The following is a 25306-nucleotide window of genomic DNA, read 5'->3' on the forward strand; positions in this document are numbered from 1 at the left end:
ACGCTTGCCGGTCCGGCATCAAGACGAGATCTGATTGGTCAACAATCTGGACCCAACAGCCAATCATGACCCAGTATTGGCCAAATGCCGGTTGCCAATGGCGCATCCAGAACGCGTCAGAAATTCCAGAAAGTTATAAGAGCTTACGCTATATATATGAAGCGCTGTACAACTGTTCTTGATTTCGTTTTTGGCATTAATATACCTTGTGCACCTTTGGTGGTTGTTTTGACGTAGGCACTAGCTTGGGAGGCTCAGACCGAGAAATAAGCTGAGGAAAATACCTTCACTACGATTGGCGAACAGGAACCCACGATGTCAATCGAATTGGCACAGCTCCGAGAACTATTGTAGCGGCGACAAAAGCAGTTTGAAGCGCAACTCAACCCCATCGTGATACCCTGTCTATTCAGCGGCTACTTAGACTGGATGGCAGCTACCCACCAGACTGCATGAACATCATTTTGCAGCAAGCGACACAACCGATTCTCAATTGTCTCTGCACACAAAACTCAGGAAGAACGTAGATACGACAGGGAAAATTTCTATATACTATCCCGTGCAGGAGCAAAGAATGAAGGCAGATTTAGAGAGGAGAGAAAGCGTCAGTAGACGCACTGATATCCACAAGATGTACCAAGTTGTGAAGAAACAAAGAACTTTGGAGCACTCGAGCCAAAAGCTGTACAAGAAGCGAAAGGAAAATTCGACAGAAGCCACCACGAAAACTCTGGGCTGAAATCACAACAATAACCGAAGACATAATATCCTACAATATATCAAAAGGAGATTGAGTCAAACCTAACAGGCAAATCGTTGAACCGGTCAAGAGCCATAACGGAGCAGAAACGGCAAACGGACCAGTCGAATCGAAAAAACTACTGAAAATGAATGAGTTTTTACCGGTCAACCAAATGGCTGGAAAGCAAAGCACAAGAAAAGCGGAATAGTTGAATCAGATGTCAGTAGACATCTTTCTTCTACGAATATATACCTTCATCATGGCAGAATTCCGGTTCTTAACCTTTTGTTTGGTCGAAGTTCTCGGAAATTTCGTGAGAATCACCAATAAGTTTAGACTGCAAACAAATGAATTACGAGTGAACTCTGTCAGTATCAAAGACCACATGCAGTGATAAACTGTGTACCCCCAAGATGAGTCCTAATAAGGTCCCAAGTAGGATATGTACCTTAGAGGTCATACCTGATTATAATAACAGTATTAGTAATGTTAATAATAATAATGTCGTCACTAACAGTGACCATAAAAACGTTTTTGTACGGTGACCATATTTTCTGCTAATCCCACCTATGTATTCGGAAATAATGCTTTTAAACATCCCCAGCCGGTTTCCATTCACTTAAACAATCCTCACTAAGACCTAATGATTGTTCAGACAGTAGTTTTCCTGAACCGAAAAGCCCTAATGTAAGAACCGTAAATAAATACCCCCTCACTAAGACTATTTTTACGCTGACCTATTTCACGCATAATTACTACCAAGACGTGTTTCCAATTAGGGCGAAATTTAAGGTATTCCCCGCTGATTTTTAGTGGTCAGCTAAAAAATCCGCGGCTTGGTGCTACTTTTGAAGTTTATTCGGTCACTCGAATACATTTTATTCGATTGCGTCCTAGAACACATCATCAACAACATTCATCAAATGGTTTGCTGCCAGCAAAACCTATTTTAGTTCCTTTACTGAGGCATATGACCCATGTGTGTGATAAATCACTCGCAGCCAATGGTTGTTCCTTGATTAGTCCGGCAGACATGGTCAGCACAAATCTTGGACTGAATTGATGCGGCTTGTTCAGTATACAAGAGAATCACAGACGATAACCAATGGTTATTAATGTGAGCTGAAACGCAGCGAAACCACAGGCGAACTGCAGGCGACATTATAGTACAGGTACATCATAGTACCGCAACATATCCAAATGCTTGGGATTCTATTGAGCAACTGCCACTGATTAGATATCTTCGCGTAAGTGTCTAAGTACACACTAAGAAGGATGAAAAGACATCTAAGGGTAAACCGGAACAATTAACCACACATTCCCGGACGGCTTAGTTCCAAAATAAATAAACAGACAGCGATCCTTGTGATGGCTCCACCTTCTGGTTTTGGCTGTCAATATTGCGCGTTCAGTGAGGTGTGTTGACTAGGCAGTCGGTATTTATTTCCATACTCGCCACTCTACGACCACTCTGTGCTAACTGCTCAGAGGGGAACAAAATGGGCTAAAAATTTGAATCGGTTGTTTCTTCATTATTAGCTGTTCGAGTCAGACTGAGATCACAGCAAGAGACATCCAGATTACACCATCAGGTGACTGCTGAGTCACGAATCGCATTAAACTCATCTGAGCTGAATTTGCACTGGGTGCCTATTGTTTCTTCCCACAAGTGATAACCCGCCTTCCTCAACTTATGGGCATTCAGGGCTCACAAGTTTGCCATGATTCGGTGTCAGAGACGCCTAGTTACTCACCGGAAGGTTTACCCTTTGACATCAACCTCGGCATCTCGACTATTCCAGTATAGATTTAGACAACTCGGAAGCATCTTAACCCTCTTGCTTCCTTGAGGTAGCACAGCAGCTATGCAGCGAAAAATTGTGGCAGCTAAACGAGCATCATTTTTATTTCTATTCGAATTCCATTGGTCAAACTCGGCACATTCACAAAGATACGAATGAAAACAGGCTTCCGTCGTTGATCTATGGCGTGGTCTTAATTCGTCTTAATTTTGACCATACATTGAAACTGAATGCATGCAAAGCAGATACATGAATGTCCCTGAATGCATTTCAAAAGCCCAAACACCAAAAGTGATCCAGGTTTGGTACATAGAATAGACTATTCGGCATCCATCTATCTGTACTCAAAAAGCCTTCCGCTTGATGGTCGGGCACAAAATATTCAGCGGTGCTAATTTCCTCAGATTCTCTCTTATCACCCACAGGCTGAATTACGGATTGCTGGCAGGTATGAATTTGTATATGACTTGTATCTTGAACCTGGACTGTCCAAAAGTCAGTGAATGCTGTTCCAGCTTTGGGAACCTTATGCTAGATTTAGCAAAGCGTTTCAACTGTGTGTGAAGTGTCAAGCGCGAAGTAAGGTGCAAAATTTTAACTACCGGGCAAAGGAAATAGGTAATTAGTGGCTCAAACGATCTTTTGTTTGTCGGTCAATCGCTAGACACATGCACGTGCATTTTACCCGTTCTCTGTGGAATCGAGTGAAGTATGTCGTTATGCATCAAAACATCCTGAAATCTGATCCTAGCTTCATGCTAAGCGTAAAGTCTTGAGTGCTACTATTGTCAGCACCGTTCACGAAAAGGTGCATTTGGGCGTTCAACCACTGTTATAAACAAAGAATTTAACTGAGCATAAGTTCGTAGATATGAGCTCAGAAATATACGTGATTGTTCCACGGAAGTGCAGCTGCTCTTCTGAACAAGAGCACCTTTAAGTTGCCACAAAGCCGGGTTGCCTGTATGCTAAATTCAACCATCTCAACTGTGGTTTTTGTCAAGCTATAGTCTAAATGCGATCTTCCGTAGCGCAGTCAGAATTCCAGCGGAGTGGTGTAGAAAAAACTACATCTTCTTTCCTCCGTCCTCTGGGAAAGTGTACAAAATTGACGATGCTTGTGGGCTTACCAATGAATCGTACATACTCCTTTCATGTATATACCGCTTAGAATACTGTGTCATAGATCTACAAATCTCAGGACGTCTTTCCTGGTTTCTGGTCGGCGGAATCTATGTGATCAAAGACCTGCTGTCCACCTTGGATTTTTCGACTAGTCACAAGCACTCCTCGCTTACTTCGCCTGCATCCGTATGACATTGCTCTGCCGTATCAGTTGTCACCACAAGTTTGGTCAGTACTACAAACTGGCCATCCAGCCAAATATCCTAATAACTTATAGGCGCTGTGGTCGAGTGGAATTGCCCTGCACTCAAGGGCTCGATGAAATAGTGAAAACTATCAGAGTTTTTATAATTACAGACAAGTTTAGTGAGGTTGTTGAAGGAGTAGAGGTGACTATCCATCTGGCCTTAGTGTGACCCCTAAGGGAAAGTGTAACCAGCTACCACGGCCTTCGACTGCGCCAGGAAATTATACGGAATGTGGTAAGACAAGATGGCACCAGGCCTTTCGCAAAAAAATCGTTTAACTTATTCTCATTGGCAACGCCTCAAATCCTCATAACAACTTCAAAACATGTAGTGCGACCATTTTCTGCATCCTTTCAAAAGTGCATCGCATTTCTTCATGAAAAACTAAGTTACTGTCTGCGAGGTCCATCAGAGAACGCGCAGTGTTAAGCACACACTTTTCTCGCTCTAACGATGTGCATAATTGGTAGCTGTTTCGGTTGCTCAGCTGGACATTTAGATTTCAGACGTTGGAGCATCACTCCATTTAACATGGTCAGTGCGTTGTTTCGGATCGAACCAGTGTGGCCCGCCAGTTGAAGTGCGGTGTTTTGCTGGCTGTGCATCTGTTTATAAAGGTACTGCTAACCTGAAATTACCTTCGTTCACATTCGGTTAGATGTTTTTAAAGACTCATTCCACTTGGAATTAGGCGATCTCTTGGTCAGTATCAGGGTGAATTCTGGTCTTAAGCTCTCCGTGTTTAACGCGGTGGTCTTCGTTAACTTGGCTCCAGAGGACTTCTGTTGCTTTTCCTTTGACAGAGTATTGAACCCTACTTGATTATTCTGGCTTTCGTAAGTCTTTTTCACGGTACGTCGTAGATTGGATCCAGTTCAAACCGTCGATCAATTGAATCAGTGTGGGATGCTCATGCTGAAACGCCTGGAAAATATTGCACCCTGCGAATTCAGATTGAGCCATAAAAGAGGGTCATCCAACCGAATAATTCTGTGGTTCCTAAACAGACCAGTTAGTCACAGCACTGTGGGGAACTTATTAGTTGTATTCCAATTTTGTTGGATAGGTCAGCTAGGGTGTCTGTCACAGCACACACCAGGATATCCGTGAAAATCCTGATAGGCTCACTCAGCACCAGCTGAGAAACTTATATTGCCCCTCGCTCTTTGCATGGAATAGGATTATCTATTCAACACGATAGATGATTTGAAACTCCCTCAGGGTTGACAATATTAATCCGAGTAATTTAATTTCACTCATACTCCGAAGATTTTCCACTATGGGACAGATTCTTACCAGTATTGACATCGATATGACAAGTATTCTTAATGTAAACGGCTGTCTCGAAAATATAACCACTATAAATTTGGCCACTCATCAGGCAGATCAAACACGATTAGTTGCATTTTGCTTCTGGGTAGAAAATTTGACCATTGACCGGAGCAAATAACAAGTTCCCCTCTTCGGTTGGTTTGTGAATCGCTCCATTCATTTTGATCTACCACAAAAGTTGAGTGGGCCACAACTGTAAGCAGCTGCTGTTTTCTGTTAAGCTGTACAAAAACTAGATATACAAACCTTGCGTATTTCACTATATGGTTTCAACTTCCATTGTGAAGGCCCCAGCGAGGTTTGCTTCAACGAAACCTAGGGATTGCTTGGGCTGGTTCCGGGTCGATAAGCAATGATAATAATAATAATAATAATAATAATAATAATAATAATAATAATAATAATAAAATAAGCCACTTAATCTCAGAGGCTAATTTTGATGAGACGACTACGCGCTTCGCTTTGTGACGAACAGCACCGCCTCACATGGTTTTGTCTGCGTGCAATGACCAGTTTTAGAAGAACATTCCGAGGACTGAATCCCTCTACAGTCTTGTTCGGTGTCATTTAAGCGGGTACGTGGTGATGAAACCGAATGGGTAGAGTATTGGGTAGGTTTAATCAGACTTATACCTACGTTTTTCGAACTACGTATGTCCGTCTACCAATCGCAACAGAAAAGACTATCCTTTCTTTGAACTCTCGCTTGCGGAAAGCCTCAGAAAGCAGGCCATGACGCAGCAACGCCAAACTTCGGTGCCCAACGTCTAATCGAGTGTAGCAGGATATTTGCGCGTTCGTGGTTGCCTCCACGTAACTCTGTTTGCACATCTTTGGAACCCCGCGGGATACGGCATGTAACTGGTCGAAGTGGCAGGAATACTGTCACTTCTCAGTCAGACTATCCAGCTAAGGTTCATCTGTCGGTCTTCGGTGGACTCACAATGGGTGAGGTCTTCAAAGGAGCAGTCAGTACCACTGACGAGTTAGTGCTGTGGCGTAGAACTCTTATGGAGTTGCCAGGTTGATATTTGAAGGTGTGACCAATGTGTGATCAGAAATGGGTAGGTTTCCGCTGTGACGATACAAACTCATTTAACGAGGAATAAGTTTCCAGGAATTCGGGCAGTCAAACTTCACTGAACTCCAAATGCGTCTGGCTCAATACAAACCATTTGGGTTCTCGTGTTCAATTCAGTCAACGTAAATTCCTCGTTTCTTATCGCTAATATTCACCTGTGTGCATATGAAACTCCTGGTGAATTGATTTAACTTGCTGCCCACAGGTTTCCAACCCAGTGCCCCCAAACCAGTAGCTTGTTCACCTAGAATTGAAATACCATGAGCTGTCAAACTGCATCAACGCTGATTAAATTACCAGACCTGGACAATAAGTCCGGTAGTGAGTTTGCATAATATTTTATTTGGTAAATCTTGGCTGCTATGATTGTCATCAGAGTAGCAGAACAACTGGCTTCCTACTGGCTTGGAGGCGTCCTCACTGAAACAGTGCCCTAATGAGTGAGATCCTTTAGAACAGTTTCATGGTTTTTCTCTTACATTTGATTCTAAATGTGCTGGAGTATTTAGTTTTAGCAACAATTCTCAATTCTCACTCTTCCTATGAGACCTCTACTCAATTATCTGGTGGTTGTTACCTCTGACACACCTTTTTTGGCGTAGCAACTGTGCGCAAGTGTCCAGAGACTCAATCAAAGTACAGTGTTGAGTGTAGGTTATTTCAGAGAACACCACCGCTGTTGAGAATGCTACCGTTTGTATGTGTTTTCCGTATTTGATTATATCTTATTTACCTGAAGCATCAATATCAGCTTTGTTCCCTCAACGATTTTTTTTATTGTTAGCTTCTTTGGGTTCTCGGCGATATTTCAATCGTTCATCGCCACCGCCCACGAACAGTGCCTGAGCCCATTCGCAAACCAAATTAATGTTGATGGGAAATTAAACTTAATTCATATTGAAACTCCTCCATGACGTTATCCAACTGAATATGTCATATAAAGATCACTTTAAGTTCCAGAAAGTATTTGATATATGTGTGCTTTCCTGACACAACACTACATTACTCATTAGGTTTAGGAAAACTCATTGACAGCCCACTACCGATTTCCACCTTTTCGGAACTCACCAGATAGACATAGTGCCCGAAGTTCCGTCAATCTTATGTTGCGTTTGAAGAATATACTAAACGAGAGATGCAGTTGAAATTCAGTCGAGTTTTCTGTTCATACCAACTTAACTGTTAAATGGGTGTATTCTGACACTTGGGTGCGATTTATTGTTCAATTACGAATGAGATTAGTAAGAATTCGGAGCCTGGGCCTACCTGGAGTGCCACGATAAGTGCCAAAGCGGTAATGGACTGTCCAATGTTCAACTTATGAGAAACGCTACATCGTAATTAGAGCATGAGCTTACTGACCATGAAGTCCATGGTTCGAACCCGACCTCTACCTCTCAATTTCCCCTGTTTAGGTTTAAACAACCTGGTGGCATGGCAGTTAGGCGGCGAAAGGGCGCTGCAGCTTAACGATATACACCAGGAAGACGCCTTTTCTCGTCCTAATCAGACAGTAAAATGTGGAAAGCTCCAAATTTCCTTAATGTTCTTGTCCATACGAAGCTTGAAGGCTGGGAGACACTCTAACACGCAATGATTTGGAACTGGAAGCCACGTTGGAATAAAACAATCAATGACTATCACCGTTATTTTTCCTTCAAATGGTATATACAGCGTAAATGATGCACTTGAAGGGTCGTAGTACAGTGTGAATCGCGAACGCCTATATCATTTTTTTACGTTCAGCAAGTTCTGTATACATCATCAGTCGCGGCAGACGGGTTCTTGAAGTGTGTTACCCATTTTTAGGCCTCTCAGTGCTCACCCTCTGAGTATCCAGTGCAATATGTAACCATAGGATAACATGCTCTTGACTTCCAACCAAAAATGTCGAAACAGGTACAATATTAACGTGACAAACAGACCACCCCATGACTACTTCATGCACTTCAGGTCCAAATGGACGATGCTAACCAGGTTTATTGTGTGATTTTTCGTTGTACAAAGCAGCCCCATTTACATTCCAGGCCACAAAGAAACGTACCCCATAAGGCGTGAATTCAAACAAACGTCCTATGATTTCAGTCATGCTACCTGGTAATTTGTTGAAATATTGGTAGCTCGGGTGAGTTTATTGGTTGTTGATCAGGTGGCTGTTGATCTGTTCGCCGAGCTTGGCAATTGGCTTGCAAACGTTTCGTCACCATACGAGGAGACATCATCAGTGCGCAGTTGAGTGGGTACTTCTTCCTTGCCTGCGTGCGCTTATATAGCATTCGGGGGCTATCTGTTTTCTTCTGACGTGATTGGCTACTTAAAGTGTAACAAATTTAGTGAATCTATTGGTCCATTTTTGATCTTTGTTGCGTTGTGGTCTGCGTTCCTTTGTGTCGATTGGTTATCCTCACACCTTCTATTTTTAGTAGTTCGTTCTCTCCGGCCTCGGGTTGTATTGCGTTGTGGTCTGACGTTCTTGAGTTTGATTGGTTGCTTGTGCCGCCCTATTTCCTCCACCGTAGCGGTCAGCGTCCCTTCGTCCGTCGGTTGATTTGGTGCTTTGATTGGGCGCTTCCTCCAATCCAATTGATGTGTCCGTTTGAATGATGTTTTCCTCCTTCTCTTATGATTTCCTCGTCTGGTTGATTTTGCAGCTTTAAGTTCGGTGGTTCTGGAGTTCTCTCGCTCTTAGTGGCTGGTAAATGGGATCAATTTCAATGTGTTTGTTGATCGCCTCTTCGGTGGAGTACCATGCTTCCATAAATTCGCGTTCGTTTTTTGTTCTTGCTTGAGCCAATATGCAGACGCCGCTCCAGTCGAACTCGTGTCCTTCCTGATCTTTGTGTGCAGAGATGAGGGAGAACTGATCGAACTGCAACGAGTAATCCAAACTGAGATGCGATATCAATAAAACATTACCCTCTAAAAATCAGTTGGTGGATAACCTGCCATCCCAAGCATTGGCTTTTCAAGATAATCGGCTTCAAGCCTTTCTTTCATAAGCGCTCGTATACTAAAATCTAAGTTATCACAAGAATATAATGCCATGCTTGCGATATTTTTTTCTACTTCGAAAGACCGCTTGAATGCAGAATGGAACCAGCCCTACTGGGTGGTTGTTTTTGGAGAGATGTTACCGATAAATTGGGCTACGGAGAACCAGCCCTGGAATTCACGTGCAAGGAAGATCCCTTTATTTCTTCATGTTCCCAACACGTCAGTGGCTCTTTTACCCAGTTCCTTCGTCATCGATACTAAGCTGGTCACAAAGCTATTACAAAGCGATTAAACAGGTAATTCAACAGCTTCCATACTTAGCAGGCTACACAGTTCGATAGATAAATGAGCAAAATGGGCGGTACTATGTTAAACGAACTATTATTTTGAAAAGTCCGATAGGTCTGGTACTCTAAAGTACATGCAACTTTGCAAGTCAGCTGCATATGATTCATCCTTGCCACAATTTATCACTGATATAGAATAGAACAGGTCGTGAAGTTGTTCGCTGAAGTGTGCTCTGGGTTTTACTTCCTACGTTTCATGGCTAATCGAAGTCATGATGATGGTGTGAACTGGTGTTTCTATTACCGTTTATTTTTTAAGATAATGGCCACAAATATAGTAGCTAATCTGAGTTATAGGTGTTGAATAGTGTACAGGAGAGAATTACGTAAAACGAGGGGAATATTCCACTTGAGGGTGTTTCACCAGTTGTTTTAGTCGGAAAAGATGACTTCCGGCATACATAAGAATGTTTGGCATGGAAACACGCGTGTAAAGACCAGGATCCGAAGAATGGTTAAGCAATGCCAAATGCTCTTCAAGGCGCAGTAGGAGCTAGCACAGTCAAGACTCGGAAAAGGTATCTATCATACAGGGTCAAGTGTGGCCAGAATGAAGTCAACGCCATTTACCAAGCATAAAAGTTTCGTAAGTACGTAGACAGCCCCGAACTGTGAGTAAACACAAGCCATTGACTGAACTTGGGAAACCCCAGTCCGATAATACCCTTGGTGGATTGAGGAAAGCAGACTCCTCGATCATCGGTTGGTGGACCAAAAAGTTAACATCACAATCGATTTCACTTAGGGCTAAGATGATGGCGAGGGGACAATCATCAGAACCACAATTATGTTTCTTCCCATTCCAAGCAGTCACTCTGCGCCCATCCGATGCTATATTTACGTCTATCACAGTTGTTCGGCGCCCCCTAACAGCGATTAGGTCAAGCATGTTGAAAGACGTCTGCTTGGGTGCTCATAACTACTCGAAACGGCGCATCCCAGGTGACGGAGACGTTTCACGAGTTACATTGCAACCAGATTATGACAAGCACATCTGGCATTATGCGTGACCCAAAAAACGGCAGAAATTACACCAAACTCCCTGGTTGACCATGGTTTCCACGACAGAAGATAGTTTGCCCACCATGACCACGCTGGATACTGCCAACTCTCGTCCTAAGGTGGTACCGGAGCTGAGTACCGTGGATAAAAATCCCAGGAAGCACACGTTCTGGAAACACAATCCATCATCTCGAAAAAGCGACGAATTCTCATAAACAGCGACCGTCACCGTTGTTGCCTAGCCTATCACCTAAAGCAGCCACCAGCTCTTCCTTGGTGTTTACGTGTGCGCCTTGGAGTAGAATACGAAAACTGAGATCCAAATATTTGTCAAATGTGGAATCAGTAGCCGTAGTGTATAGTAGCGGAACTCCGCGCTCTCCGCTCTATTGTGGTGATGGAATTCTGCTTGGGATACCAAGTCCCCCCATGCTGTTCACCAGCGTGGATGTAGCTGGTCGGGATGTCCTTCCGTAGGCTTAGTGAGCCACAAAAATATTGTCTGATGTAATCGTCCAATTTTTTGCGGGCATTTCGGTATTTGTTTTGTTTTCAGCCTTCTCGGCGTCTACATTTAGATCAATTACCTTTGCATAGATCCTTCCACGACCCATCGAGCACAGCAAACACTGTATCTCTGGTGGTATAGATTCCGGACGGCGGAGTAGTTGGCTCGGTGGATCTGACTTCGGTTGGCCGGCACACGACACGCTAGCTGACGATGGCATCGACAGACAGGATTCCACTTGTGTGGAAATGTCTTGGAAGTGAGGAGGTCCAGAAGTGACAGGACTTTGTCCGAAGTAATGATACCAGACTGTAACCATCGGTCAAATGCCAGAAGGTCAACAGGAGTGGATGAACCGTCAGAATTGGATTCCAGGAATGACACGCGTAAGCCACGGCTTGTTTGAGCCAGATGCTCAGTCTTCAGATTCTGACAAATAGGCAATTATTTGGCCGAGAGTTTGGTCAGGGCCACTAGATGATACTTCGTCTAGCTGTGCTTGTCAGTTAAGCGCACGTGACCTGATGCTGACAATCGATAGACCAGGAAAATACTGCTCCAGCTTCATGAGCAGCGCTATTTGCATGTCACAAAACGGATATAGATTGTTAGCCAGGCGGAAGAATGCTCGTAACTACTGTTGGGACCAGCGGACACCGGAATTCTTCACTCGGCCAAGCTTACCTTTAATGTGCTGGGCGGGGTGTGCGTGCCGGGGGTCTTGACCAAGGCCAATCTTAGTCGGAAAAGGAGGTAAAAATCGGTGCGAACCGATTTGGAGAATACGTTCATGCCAAAATTAACGTGTACGTGAAGTCGACGGTGGGCTACGAAGCTAGCTTTCGATTTGTAGCACTTTCTACAGTCCTCACACGCAATCCTCACAGGAGTCTCTCCCGTGTACTGATTGGAACTAGTCCGGAGGCGCCAGGAGATACATGCTGTATATTGCCAAAAGTACCAACACATTGAAACCAAACAGGGTGTCAACCTGTTTCGAGTTGCTGAACTCTTAGCTTACCCAGACTAACCAGTCGGCCCCAGGAGTTAATTCAGCGAGCCGTTTTGTGTGTATATGCTGTGCTAAACTAAGGCGACCTCTTGTTATTGGATGATTAGCCCTCTAGATTTGCTGATGTTCACTCAAGTAGTATATACATACTTGCTCCTTGGTACCATGCATTCATGAATGGAACAACTAAGATAAATTATCACCACACGGTCTATCTGGGGCTGTGGGTGGTGAGAACGGATGTTGTGGCCATAAATTCGTGCCGACCAAATGTTGATGATTAGCGTACAAGCTGGCGCACTACTCGCTAGCATCGGCCATCCAACTAACCTTCCACGAGGTTGTTGAGCTTTTCTACCACGGACACGATGGAAGACCCTGACTGTCTGATCCACGACATAATGCGGAGAAGAGTTTCCTGAAGATCTTCCCCCTATGGGCACCTCGAACTTTGAAAGCACAGGGTGAAAGGAGAACATCCCTGAATACCACTGTTTCTGGACGCAACTGGCACGATTGAAGCAGTATCGTGTTCTTGATAAGATTTAGGTATTTTTAACCGCATTAGATTACATAACAGCAGATTTGGTCGGTTGTGGTGCGCATCTGGAATTGATCTTTTGAAACTCACCTTTCATAACGGAAAGCAGCAGCACAGTACCATGAGGTTGTGTCCCAGATCACTCTCGTTTGAATAGTTCTCTCCTTTCTGGTACGAGTGTGGTTTGCCCCCTATAAACAAAAAATATGTAGTCAGCCGCACCCCCATTACACCTCACCAGCAGTGAGTAGACCTGTTCGTGCAGGATTTTAACTTCAAGACTTTTGACATGCGAGGTGAGTGTTATCTCTACTCCAACAGCGCCTTGAGCGGTGTGATTGGTTCACCAAGCGCATTCAAAAGCCAAACAGAACTGGCCCGGTCGTGAAGAATAGTTTATTCACCTAACGGGGTCTCTTAGTCAAGCTGCAGTCTCACATATAAGAATATGCTGCTCGCTCTGGGAAAAAATTTTACTTCAAACTCATTACCTCCAGGCCACATCGTAATACGACTACACGAAGTGTGAGAATAAGCTGCTTTCCTCCGACATTTCTGGTACGAGTGAAGTTAGGGGAAAGTGTTCAAGTTAGCATGAGCCGTAGGATCACTGTAAACCAAACCATCAAGTTTGGGTGGCAACTCTATGTCGGTACGAACGCATGAAGAGCCAAAAAGTGGTGCAGCAAAGTACAGGGAAGGCACTCTAAGACCAGCGATTAGGCCCCGATTGTAGCTGTATTTTCCACAGCTACATCGTTACAGAATAAACGCGATCATCAATTATAGATTACTTTTATTTACGCATATATATCGGGTTGCAACACACAACCGTTTTCAACAAGTCCAACGAGCGATTTCAAGAGAGTACATGAAGGTTGCAAGATGTCAGTCGCTACGTGTCGTATAAAACAAAGAGGTGAACAGGGCAGGGGATTTGAAAGATCACAACAGTATATGCAAAAGAAAGTAACACAGGTATGCTATACAGGCCTCAGTCGTAAGCTCGATAGCCCAGGAATGGGAAAAGTGCGTCAGCTTATCTGACGTGTGCTTGTGCAGATGAAACGTGCATTAGAGACCAAGTTCATTGACAAACAGAGAACTGAATGCAAAAACTGAGAAGCCAAGTTTGAATGAATGTGACAGGAGAAAACGACTCGGTTTTACACCGAATAATATGGACAGTTTGGCCGACTGCTTAATCATCTCCGGTTGGAGCTGGACGCTGTTCCCTGAAACCCAATAGAGAGTGGAGTAATTGTGGGTACAGTACGGTTTATAGCCCAAATGAAAACAAATGAGCCACACTCATGAAAGACGTTAGGTAAAAGCGTAAACAAAGTAGCACCGTATGGCTAAACAAACCAAAAGATTTAGAGTTAGTGAAACAAAGATAGGACCAGTGTTGCAAAAAACATGTTCCACAGAACAGATAGTATATTAGTGGCTTTGCACCAGATAAGGGTAAAATTCTTCAGCGGTAGGAAAATGTCCTGCGCAAGGACAAACACCTGAGCTACCCAAGATGGGAAGTGAGCACCCAGAGCAAGAAAGAAATAAGCCACACAAGTGGAAAAGGGGGATCGAATTCATCTCCAGTAGGTCGAAAGGCATCCGTTTAGTGTACAAGACGAGAGGATCGGAATTAACTGACGCTTAAAAGGCCTAGAACTATAACCATTCCATTAACTCAGACCCGCTGAAGAGTAGAAGCTGGAAACCTATGTGAGCCGCGTCAACCGAGAGCAGCCGGAGAGACGAAAATATCCAAGAATTTTGTGAAAACTTTAAAGTGAGATATATAACCGTAGAAATATAGCGACTGACGCCGTTGGTTTAACAGCGCTGTACCCGGAAAAATATAATACAAACACGAAGATCGGTGTCTCCTTAAAGGTGCATTCGTAGATTGAAAAAACGTGCTATGGTGTCACTGAGAATGAGCAATCGATCCATTTAGGTGTTTGCGCTTCCGGTTAGTACGGCCAGAGAGGCGAATGCTAAACAGAGTGCAAACTAGTCCCAACGTGTGTAAACAACCGGTAGGAAAAATGTCCGTGGAGAAAGTCAGGTGCATGTAAAGGATACACGAGCGCCGCTGCCGTCACGTTATCAGACCAGCGATTTCATCGACACTCACTACCCGTACCTCTTGTCACTCGGGATGGGTTGTGGTAAAACGTATCTTACAACCGAGTTAAATAAAGAAATTAGAGTTTCAGCATTGTATAATGCCATCATTTATGATAATAATGCCATTATTCATAATCACGTAATTTCACCCAGTGATACAGTGAAGATGTTTGCTCGCAGGACGAAGAAACATTTGCAGGCGATCGATGAACAGATCAACGGCCAATAGACCCAACTGAGCTACGAATATTTTGATACATTGCCAACTCAATAATGCTCATGTAACGGGAACCCACAGTTCAGATGTAGCACGCTTTCAGCGCCTAACTGCAATGCAACCAGAAGTAAGTACGGGGGCTGAGATTCTGCCAGATTGGCCGAGCCTAGACAGGGGAAGTAGAGAGGCAGAGGTCGGGTTCGAACCAAGAACCTTCTGGTCAGTAAATTCGCGCTCTAACCATTAAGCCATCATTTCTCTTAGAACACACAGTAACAATAGAAAAATGCATTGGGTTTATTATTTTGATCACGTGGTCCAGACGTTCATCGGCAATTCGGTAAAAGTGAGAAAGCGCACCCTTTCGTTGTGCACCCTGTGAGATTTCAGTCCTATCAACACAATACGGTATTGAGTGTTCGGGTTTGAACCTCCTAAGCAGCGCACTCATATAAACAACACACTTAACATCAACCTGTATCTGATCGATACGGACAGAACTGCACGCAACAAACTTGAGCACACTGCACCAACACCGGAAATCCGGAACGCCAGTTATCCGACAACTGCTACGCACATATGTATATCAGCAAAAAGTAACCTCAGGTAGGACCCTATCTTACGTGGAAAATGCGTCCAAAACCAATGCTATACTGACAAAACCAAAATATACGGTCGCGTTACCACGGGAACATTGGAAAAAAACTTCTCACCAAATGCGAAGAGGGGCTTATTCTCACATATGGATTGCAACCATATATCAAAACTGAAAGCATGATGCCGAAGGTCGGTTTCATTATGCGATAGCTTCTCTCTGGACGTCGGATTCAGGAGAAACCAGTGATAAAACGAATCAAAAGCCTTTTATGAAGGGGGTGCAGACTGTCCAGAAGACTTCGCCATATAACCTGACTGTAGAGGTCTAAGTACCAGATTCTCCAAGTACGTGCCACGACGTTACACGGTGACAAAGAGTGAGTCAACCTGCCTTCAAAATAGCCTTACTCGTTAACGACGAAAGTTCACGAGAGATGTAAACTGATGACCTTTCGTGCATGTGATGGGATCGTCCAAAGATTAGAAAAAGTCTAGTATTGCTAGAGACGACACAAAATGCAGCTGATGCACCACTTTCGAGCTTCTATTCGGATTAACTGAGTGTCAGAGGTGTCCTCACTCTTGAATGCACACGATGGGATAGCACTTAGCCTCTTCCCTCACACACTGTAACTTTCACAATAAATTTCTGTTGAACTAGCATAGTTATACTGAAACGAGTTATCTATATTCAAGAACAGAACTGCTGCTTATAATATTGACGACAATCTAAATGAACAGTCAGGCTGTTCAAACATGATTCACTCTTACTGCATCATCGCTCGCTCTCCAAGTGACGATAAACGAGGTTGATGTCAAAACGACCTGAACTTTAGTAGTACTTCATCAGCAGCTGTAAAAAGATGTAAACTCTTTATTGATTGGTGGTGAGAACTAATCACAGTGCTGATCAGCCACTCGTAGCCAAACGCTCAAGTATTCAACCACGGGACAAAAAACTGTGGGTTCATGAGATGATGATTCCAAAAAGGGTGAAATAGCTGTATAGTGGTTCGCGGCTTTTCAGCATAGATAAGCTTCACTGGCAAGAATCACTGTTGAAAACTCTAACGAATTTCACCTGTATCCCAGAATCAGGAGTCGCGACACTGAGTAACGTAGCAAAACGTTCATACGCATGAATATCAAAACCTATTGGGCACCTGAGGCGTTTATGACAGCAATTCCGCAAATTCTCACAATTCCATGTAAGCCACCTGCGGTAGTTTACTTAGAATGCAGACTGCAAGAGCACCCGTTTGAGTTACTGTTGCTCGATGGTTACGGGTTCGCAGTCATATCTGGTGGGTCACAGTCGAGAGTCATCGTGGTCATACGCGCCGCCAACTCGCACCATATGTCCTGGGGAAAACTAAATGTAAAAAATAGGAGCAGTTAAACGAGTGACTGTGGGTCGATCGCCTGACCAGAAATGAGGCTAATGATTCGATTGGTGAAAACATGCCATGACATGATGCGATAACATCAACCGACCCATTTAGTTTGCACAGGCTAACAAACGACGGATATCGAAAGTGCTGACAGAGAGGAGGGTCACGGAACGAGCAGGACAGTCTTTGACAGTTGCGTCAATCCTCTGCCTTTCATCTCCAAGATGGGTGAGAAACAGTCATTCATCATTATAACTTTGTATAGAATTCGTTAGAAAAGCTTAATTTATATTATACACTTGAGTCCTTCCAAATGGTTCAAGTGTGCTCTAAAAGCTGGAGCAGACTGTGAATCCCATGGTCATCACCAATCTACTTGATATGCAACTTTAGAATATCTTCTGCAGAATCGAAGACGTGATGATTGATCTGCTGGCAAACCAGCAAGTTTGTAAGGGCATCTGCATCATTCACCCCATAAGAGAAATAATCACCTAAGCTCCCCAATCAGTTTTTATTTATAGGGGATTGAGAAGCTCTTGAACAGGTAAGAAATTGTGTGCTTATCACACAGACTTCGATACATAACTAATTTCAGTTAACCTAATCGGTCATCCATACATTACACGAATCCACTGAAATTCTAAATTCCCGGCTTGGTCCAGCACGAAGTTCGACTAATACAATGGTCCCCTTAAACTGTCCTCCATGAATAGGGACTTCAATCCCAAGGGGGTCACTTTTTCCGCGTCCCACAGGCATCACTGTTCTTTTACTCCACTACTCATCAACAGGAACCACTCCGTTTTCGAAACACGAAAATAGTACCATTTCGTACGGCAACAAGATGTTGGAAGATAAAAATTTTGCCTTATTTGTTCACAGAAAAGTCGTCGACTAATTAGAAAATGCCACAGAAACTGTCACTGAAGTTACGTGTATTGTGGCAAACCATGAGACGTAACGGTAAGTGAGCTCGAGATTGGTTGATTTGGTCGCTCTAATCAACCACTGTATTCTCACACACAATGCCCTTGAACAATGAACATATGACTATCAGTTTCAAACCGAATAAAGCAGACAACTCTTGAATGTATTTGGACCTCGCCAGGCATTTACAGAATTCAATATTTAGACAAATTTGTTGTTAGCCAGTATGCCTTCATATTATTCCGAATAGAACGACCAATCTGGTCATATCGCTGTACTCTTTGTATCTCAATAGAGGATCTATTTCGAGTTTTGAGTTTCGAACAACAAACATTGGTGGAGTTTGGGAAAATCACAGTAAACCTTTAAGGTTCGCAGAAAACCACTCCAACAGTATGACTTGATGCTTTCCGAAAGGTTCCTCATCCAGCGTTCTTCTGCAATGGGAACAAGCTGCCTGAATTGCACTGGATGAAAAGAGTAAAATGATGGTTTTATCATCACATGACGTTGCTCTTTCGATCTGCGACACCCATCAAAAATGCATTCTGTTAGCGTTTTTCACTCTGAACTGGTTACCTATCTTAACGCTTCAAAGGGCAGCAAAAAGGATGTACAAAAAATAGTTGCCGCCAAGAAGAACCAACCTTAAGCATACTATAAACCGGTTGGACGTCGCTCAGGCTGGCAGGTATTCGGTAACCAGCTAAGTTATTTGATTGGCCAAGCAACCAACATTGTTGTCGCACTGTCCAATCGATAACCTGTCGCTGTCTAGACAGAATTTTATCAAGGTTGTGAGAATCCGGCAGCGCTAATGAATGTAGAAGCCCTATTATCATGCCTCAGAGAGTGGCGTTACCGTAGGTAAAAGGACCGACTGGGAGGCAAAAAGATAGTCCTCGGTTCGAAAACAGGACTGAAGAGGTTCGATATGAGTAGATTAGACAAGATTCTTCAAATCGAGAAACTTTCAGAAATGCCGTTTCTAACCTGACAGGGAAGCCCGCACCAGTGTGCAGGCATATCACTTTTGACTCCCACTACCGAATATTTTGAGGCAAAGGTGAAGCTAACCCGTCAACCTCAAGTTAATAGGTCTTTGTTCTGTCCACTGAGCTGGGTAATTTGGTTGCAAACGTTTCGTCATCAAGTGAGGTGAGTGAGTGAGTTGTGAGTGCATCGGTGTGCAGACCTTCACACATTCCAATCCAAAGAATGCAGGCATTATTCAAAGTAATACTGGTTTCTGTGCTACACTGACTTGCGTGCACCACGTAACGTAGTGTCCACGCCCAGAGCACCCTTCCGCTCATGCGACATGCACGTGGATATATTTCAGGATATCAATTAGATACTAATAGTAGCGACATGTACTCCGCATGCCATCTAGCTCACAAGCTCTTTTTTCCCAGCCCTGTGCTGAGTGGAAGCGACCGAGAGGTGGACAATATACGACCTTGCAACGAAGTATGAAAACGCTAACCAGTGAACTTTGTCGGGTGCGCAAATGCTTCCTCCCTGGATGGGGACCCGGGGATTTAAATCACCAGTGGTTAATGACATTGGCGGAAACGGCCCAATCGCGTAGTCAGTGACCCTCGTGCATCAAAGCTGTCACCTTCAATGCATAGCTACCCAAATTTCCGAATACATAGAAAATGCCTTCGCCTCCAAGGCTTGGTTGTATATCTCACTTTCCCGTTTCGGGTGATCGACACTGTAGCAGCTGAACCAGTGTGCCTTTGTCACACGGTTTATAGCTGACAAATTGAACTGATTGATCGACTAATGGTTCACAACTACGCAAGGCCTTTAACCCGTTCAGCAATTACCACGCAGAAACGTCAACAAATGCATTTTTTGAGCCACACCGCATAAGGCCGATAACGTCTGGACTCCACAAAAGGCAGATAGGGGTTAGCAGCGGGTACAACCGATTAAATTTATAGTCAGGGGGATATTTGGGCTCATTGGCGTCATTAAGGGGGATAGTGTTTCAAGGTGAAGAATGCATTTCTGACTATTCATTTTCAACTCACTATACCAGCATTATATCAAGTATAAGACAATGAAGGTAAAGAAACACTATCGGCGGCTCCCTGACGATCGACAATGAATGTAGACAGTGGAAACTATGAGATCGTCCTAAACATACACAACACAGCCGGTGGTATCTTCTTAACGACCGTCAAACTACTGGTGACCGGAGACAGTCAACACGTTGTCCACGGAACAAGTAACAAATAAAAAAACATCCAAAGCACTCGACGATAACAAACCGTATTGCTTCAAATAGAAACGACATGCACGCCACCTGATTGTCAATAATCAACAAAGTCCTAGGAAGATTCGGCAATGCACAAAGCATGCTACTCGGCGCAAACTCAGTTCACCGGCAGATGAGACAAATTGAAGTACAGAGAGAACACAGAATGCAGAACAAGGATATATGAGAAATGTCAGAACCCCAACTCCTTTGTATCCCTGAGACTACAACAAGCATGAGGAAAACAAAGCTGCATACCAGTCAAGTAATGAGTATGATGACAACCAAGCTAGCCACAATGCTGTTGTTCACAAAAGTTGACGAGAACAGAGATGACAGCACGAGGGGATGGGGTGAATGACCAGTCATTCAACACTAGTCTGAGTCAAAGCGTACCGCATAGATGTTGGTGCAGTCTTGGCGCCTTCCACGTCTAGGTTAATGTGCTAAGAGGATATAAGGCAGTTCAGCTCTTGGGGTTGTCCCGGATCTATCATAACAGATGGACCGTTGGCACTGGAATTCAGCAGAAGGATGGAAGACAAGGAATAATCAGGAATGCAACAGCCTGGGTATAGAAAAAGTGAAAGAAGCAGCTGAAGTACGGATGCACACAGGCCAGTTTGTTTAAACACAACGCTTAAAAGGTAGCGGTTGGTCGAAGCACTCAATCACCGCCCAGAAAACTTGGAAGCAGAACAAGACGGATTCCAAAACTGGAGTGATAATGGACTGTTCCGCGGGGTAGGTGGTAACAAGCAAAAACGTCCTAATAAAACTTGACCTGTGAATAGCCGGCGGTTGCCACGGTCGGTTACTAGCTCGTACTGTGCATAATAGGCTGATAGGGTCAGCCCCTCATCATTGTGTTCCTCCAGTTCTTTGGTTCATCCCATCGAACTAAATGGGAAAGTCCCCGTAAGGATAAACCCTAGGCAAAGATCGCTCAAGTAGTTGGTGGACACAATTTTTGAAGGAAAACGGCATACAAACTATCCCTGAACTATTTCAGTAATCTCAGTTTACTTTAATGACAACTATTTCAGGCATACAACCATTTTCTCGTGTTCCCACAACTCGACAGCACTCACACCACCCAACCCTAAGTGTATGTTGAGTTGATTAAAGTGCAGAGTGGACCGCCCAGTCAGATCACCCAAGCTTTTGTTGATAATATTCAGCAACGAAATATTCGTATTCCTGAATGAAATGGTGGATGTGCACCTTCTAACACTCCTACTGTACATCTAGCAATTGACTTTATTTCCATAAATGACAATCCTCGTGACTCAACAGAAAAAAACCTTAAAACTTCTCTAGATTTAGAGCTCTCAAAACATATATAGGTCAAATTAGTGTCAGAGTCTCTTGATTACACTAGGGAGTTGTAGAATTCTTCTGTTTCCTTCTCCGCGTCAGTGGAAGACACAAGATTGTTTGAGGTGAATGAGGTGAACCATTTGATGAGACTTTTGTTACATACACTCTGAGACTAGGTTCACAGCATAAAATCCAAAGAACGTGGCCCCATATGTTGAAACACCCACCCGGGAACGACATACTAGGATTCAGCAACCTGCAAAATTGCCGAAAAACACTTTTTATTTGATCTCGTTCCCGATGGAACAATAGAGATTTGCCACCGTAAAAGTGAATAGAGACGTTGCATTCCATTGGCGTTTCGCTGGATAACCCGAAAATATGGTAAAGCAGGGGTATCTTTGTAATGTACTGCTCATAAGGTTGCTGAAAATCCATTGTCAGCAACCTTATAAGTAGTACATTACAAAAATATACATGTATCGCGATATTTCAAATATCGTACCGACTGAAACATGAGGCGGCCTGGTGCAGCACATTCAGTTGCCTGAGAACATCATAAGCGAGAGATTCAGATGGGTTCAAGGTGAGTCTCTCGAAAGAAACAAATTAGTTTGCAAATGAGTGTATATTCGCTAAAGCAGGAGTAATTCTTGCCCGGGTTAACCTGACAGCTAAATTGAGGTCGTCGGCTAGTCTGCGTTGTTAATAAAACAGCCACCATGCAGGCGCTCTGAGGCTAGTAGTCAGATAACATATTCCCCCTACCTGACCAAAATTATGCCCCAGCAGAACACTGAAGAAGCAGGTCCTATACCGTAGGTTCTGAGGCTTCGTATTTTTCCGATATTTTCATTACAACCAGCGATATGACTATGATGAGGCTTGTGTCACGCAGTTGAGGATTACTGACAAAGCATGTAGGTTCCACTAGGAGCACAAACATGAGTAGAGGAACAGACGATGGACACTGCAGAAGAATCTCTATCCCTTCATGTTAAGTCGATTTCCAATAGGTTGCTGTCGATGGACGCGAAAAAGAGATGCACACGAAACGAAGTCAAAAACTATAAGAGGTTAAAAAGAATCATTGAACTAAGAAGTGAACATGGATCCGATACAAAGGTTCCTAACATAGTTTTCGAAAAGAAAGTTGCCGTGTTGTGCGGCATAGATGTGAATGGCCATTATTGCCCTGCCATTTAGGTTGTAAGTAACGTAGGATGTTAGGACTAAGGAAGTGAAATGACAAATGTTCAAAAAACCAGATGGTACGTGTTGTGGTTAGTTCACACGGTCAAAAGACATGAACCAGAATGAGGGTAGGATATGGAGTAGGATATTGCAAGCCTAGACTACTCACACTCGTCCAAGGTATATGAATTCTTAATGGCCTGAGTAGATACCAAAACAGAGAGACGTGTGCACGAAAATGAAAAGAACCTCATGAGAGAATAGCGTTTGGGCAGGAGGAGCTGAACACTGAGAAACGACATGCGAAAGGTTTCAGCGGGGATAAACAAACAACTTGCCGGAAATTAAACAAGAGTTCCGATTGCATTCGGAACACCGCCAGTGAGGAGGGTCCGACGCTTGGACTAAACAGCGGAAAAGTAACGTTCAACTCGATGAAGTGCAAGCTCGTGCAGCCATTGATATAGGGCTTGACGAATGAGCTGACTAAGCTGACAACTAAAGGTCAGGTAGTGGTAGAGTACCTTCCAAGTGAGCCCTGGCAATGTTATGTCACAAAAGTTACAACTGTACATTGTGTTTGAACGGAACAAGGATATGGGAACGGAAAACACCGATCTATAGTTTAAATAGAGATAACTGCATACATTTTGATCGCAAGCTGTCAGAAACACTAAATACAGAACAATACACCAACACAGTTGCACTTACCGTCTTTTCGAGTGAAGGTAAACAGCTAGGAATGCGAATCCCAATAGCAGGTGGAGAAATCCGGTCACCAGACACATAATGCCAAGTGTGTTGTTCTTCCCACCAAGCCAGCTTACATTTCCAATTACGAATGATTTACGTCCGTTGAAAGTGGAAACTGGGAAGACTGTACAGCAAAAATAACAGAAGGCCCAAATAAGTTCAATTTCTCATCATCACCAAGCAATGGGTGCCACCTGGAATTTTCTCAGTCACTAACAGTGATGCACGAAAGTGATGAACCAAACCAAGGACGCCGCTGCGCGATGAAATCGTTTCTTCTCATACTGACCTGTTCGACATCATTCATAATGGCTAAGACGTCAGGTTGAAACTAGCGATGCAAATAGTGAGTCGAAAGCATTTTGCTTGCTGGATTTGGGAACCTGGCCGCTCTCGGACTTTCTTTGAATTCAACTATGAGTACCCGTCGAAAATGATAGCAAGAACGAAAGACGAATGAATAATAACATTCGCCATTCGGCACCGAGGAGTGTAAAAACACAAACGGAGTATGAGAGCGAAAGGCTGAGTATATTTACCGAAATAAGTCTAACTTAGGTTCAAGCAGGACATGTGGTTGACGGAAATTCGGGGACTGCGCCAAGAAGGGCGAAACCGGTCGTGGGCTGTCGAAGAGGTCTCAGCAACCTCGTGAGTGGTTCCCGTTATGAAAATATGCTGCGATATCTTGAATACCGTACCAACTGAAACCTGAGGTGGCCTTTGTGCAGCACATTCAGTTGAAGAATATCATAAGCGAAAGATTCTGTTGAGTTTCCCGTGTAACTCACTGATTAGCAAATGAGTGTATTTGTCGAAAGGCTATCCTGTCAATGGGTAGGAACTACTCATTCCTGTTGTTCTTAGCATGAGAACACGGTAAATAGAGGTTCATGGCTCTTAACATTCGACGACCTTCAAATCTGATGCAATTTTTACGCTTCAACTGGACTTGAATGAAGACAGTAATGTACGGACTATATGAGATCAGTGGTCATAGTAACTCAAATGTGTTATTTGAAAGTAACACAGATTAAGTGGCAGGAAACAGTAGCGCCTCAACCGGGTGATGATGATGATGATTATGATCGTTCACCTGTAGCACCGTTTCGGTGCCTAGCTGCCATGCCACACGAAGGAGGCACGAGGGCTGGGATACTGCCAGGTTGCCCAAGCCTAGACAGGGGAAGTCGAGAGGCAGAGGTCAGGTTCGAACCACGGACCTTCCGGTCAGTGAATTCGCACTCTAACCACTTGGGCCATCCCACCCTCAACTAGGTACTTATCGGATCGTCCGCAGACAGAAATATTTAGCGCAAACAAATGGACTGATTGATTGATGAATTGATTGATTGATGGACTCGGTACGTACGGACAATGGGGAACGATTGCTTCAGCTGTGTGCTGATCGCAGGCTGCTTCTATGCAGTACGAACTAACTTAACAGCCGAAGTCGTCTGGCCACTTGGTGTCCTCCAACAACAGGCCGGCCACAAACTCAAATCGACCACATCGCCATCAGTTACCGATGGCGCGGATCCATAACTGACTGCCGGTCGTTTTGGAACACATTTGTGGGATCTGACCACGCGCTCGTCCGGAGTCGCTTCACCCTACGTTTCCCGGGACCGCGTCAGGTTCGGACAAATCGCATGGCAACTGAAAGACTGGCAGATCCGGATGTCAGACGAACTTACAAGAATCGTCTTCTAGAGTCTCTTCCAAATGCTCCACCATCAGATGTGAACTCATACTGGGACGAGAT

The 25306-nt window shown here is 43.9% G+C and overlaps 3 protein-coding genes across 3 annotated transcripts in view; 1 reads left to right on the forward strand and 2 right to left on the reverse strand.

The window, feature by feature from the left end:
- The window catches only part of T265_02828 (hypothetical protein), a gene marked incomplete at both ends in the record, with an annotated part of 29984 nt that extends 21565 nt beyond the window's left edge, over positions 1-8419 (reverse strand). Inside the window, one exon of the mRNA XM_009167172.1 lies at positions 8305-8419. Coding sequence (XP_009165436.1) covers positions 8305-8419 — 115 coding nt within the window. The remainder of the gene's footprint in view (positions 1-8304) is intronic.
- Positions 8420-13389: 4970 nt separating this feature from the next.
- T265_02829 (hypothetical protein) overlaps positions 13390-25306 on the reverse strand; it is a gene marked incomplete at both ends in the record, with an annotated part of 20937 nt that continues 9020 nt past the window's right edge. Inside the window, 3 exons of the mRNA XM_009167173.1 lie at positions 13390-13969; positions 20671-20790; positions 23500-23665. Coding sequence (XP_009165437.1) covers positions 20721-20790; positions 23500-23665 — 236 coding nt within the window. The remainder of the gene's footprint in view (positions 13970-20670; positions 20791-23499; positions 23666-25306) is intronic.
- T265_02830 (hypothetical protein) overlaps positions 19632-25306 on the forward strand; it is a gene marked incomplete at both ends in the record, with an annotated part of 7832 nt that continues 2157 nt past the window's right edge. The window contains 3 exons of the mRNA XM_009167174.1: positions 19632-19715; positions 24580-24770; positions 24989-25283. Coding sequence (XP_009165438.1) covers positions 19632-19715; positions 24580-24770; positions 24989-25283 — 570 coding nt within the window. The remainder of the gene's footprint in view (positions 19716-24579; positions 24771-24988; positions 25284-25306) is intronic.

Source organism: Opisthorchis viverrini (assembly GCF_000715545.1).
Source record: "Opisthorchis viverrini unplaced genomic scaffold opera_v5_37, whole genome shotgun sequence".
Taxonomy (NCBI): Eukaryota; Metazoa; Platyhelminthes; class Trematoda; order Opisthorchiida; family Opisthorchiidae; genus Opisthorchis; species Opisthorchis viverrini.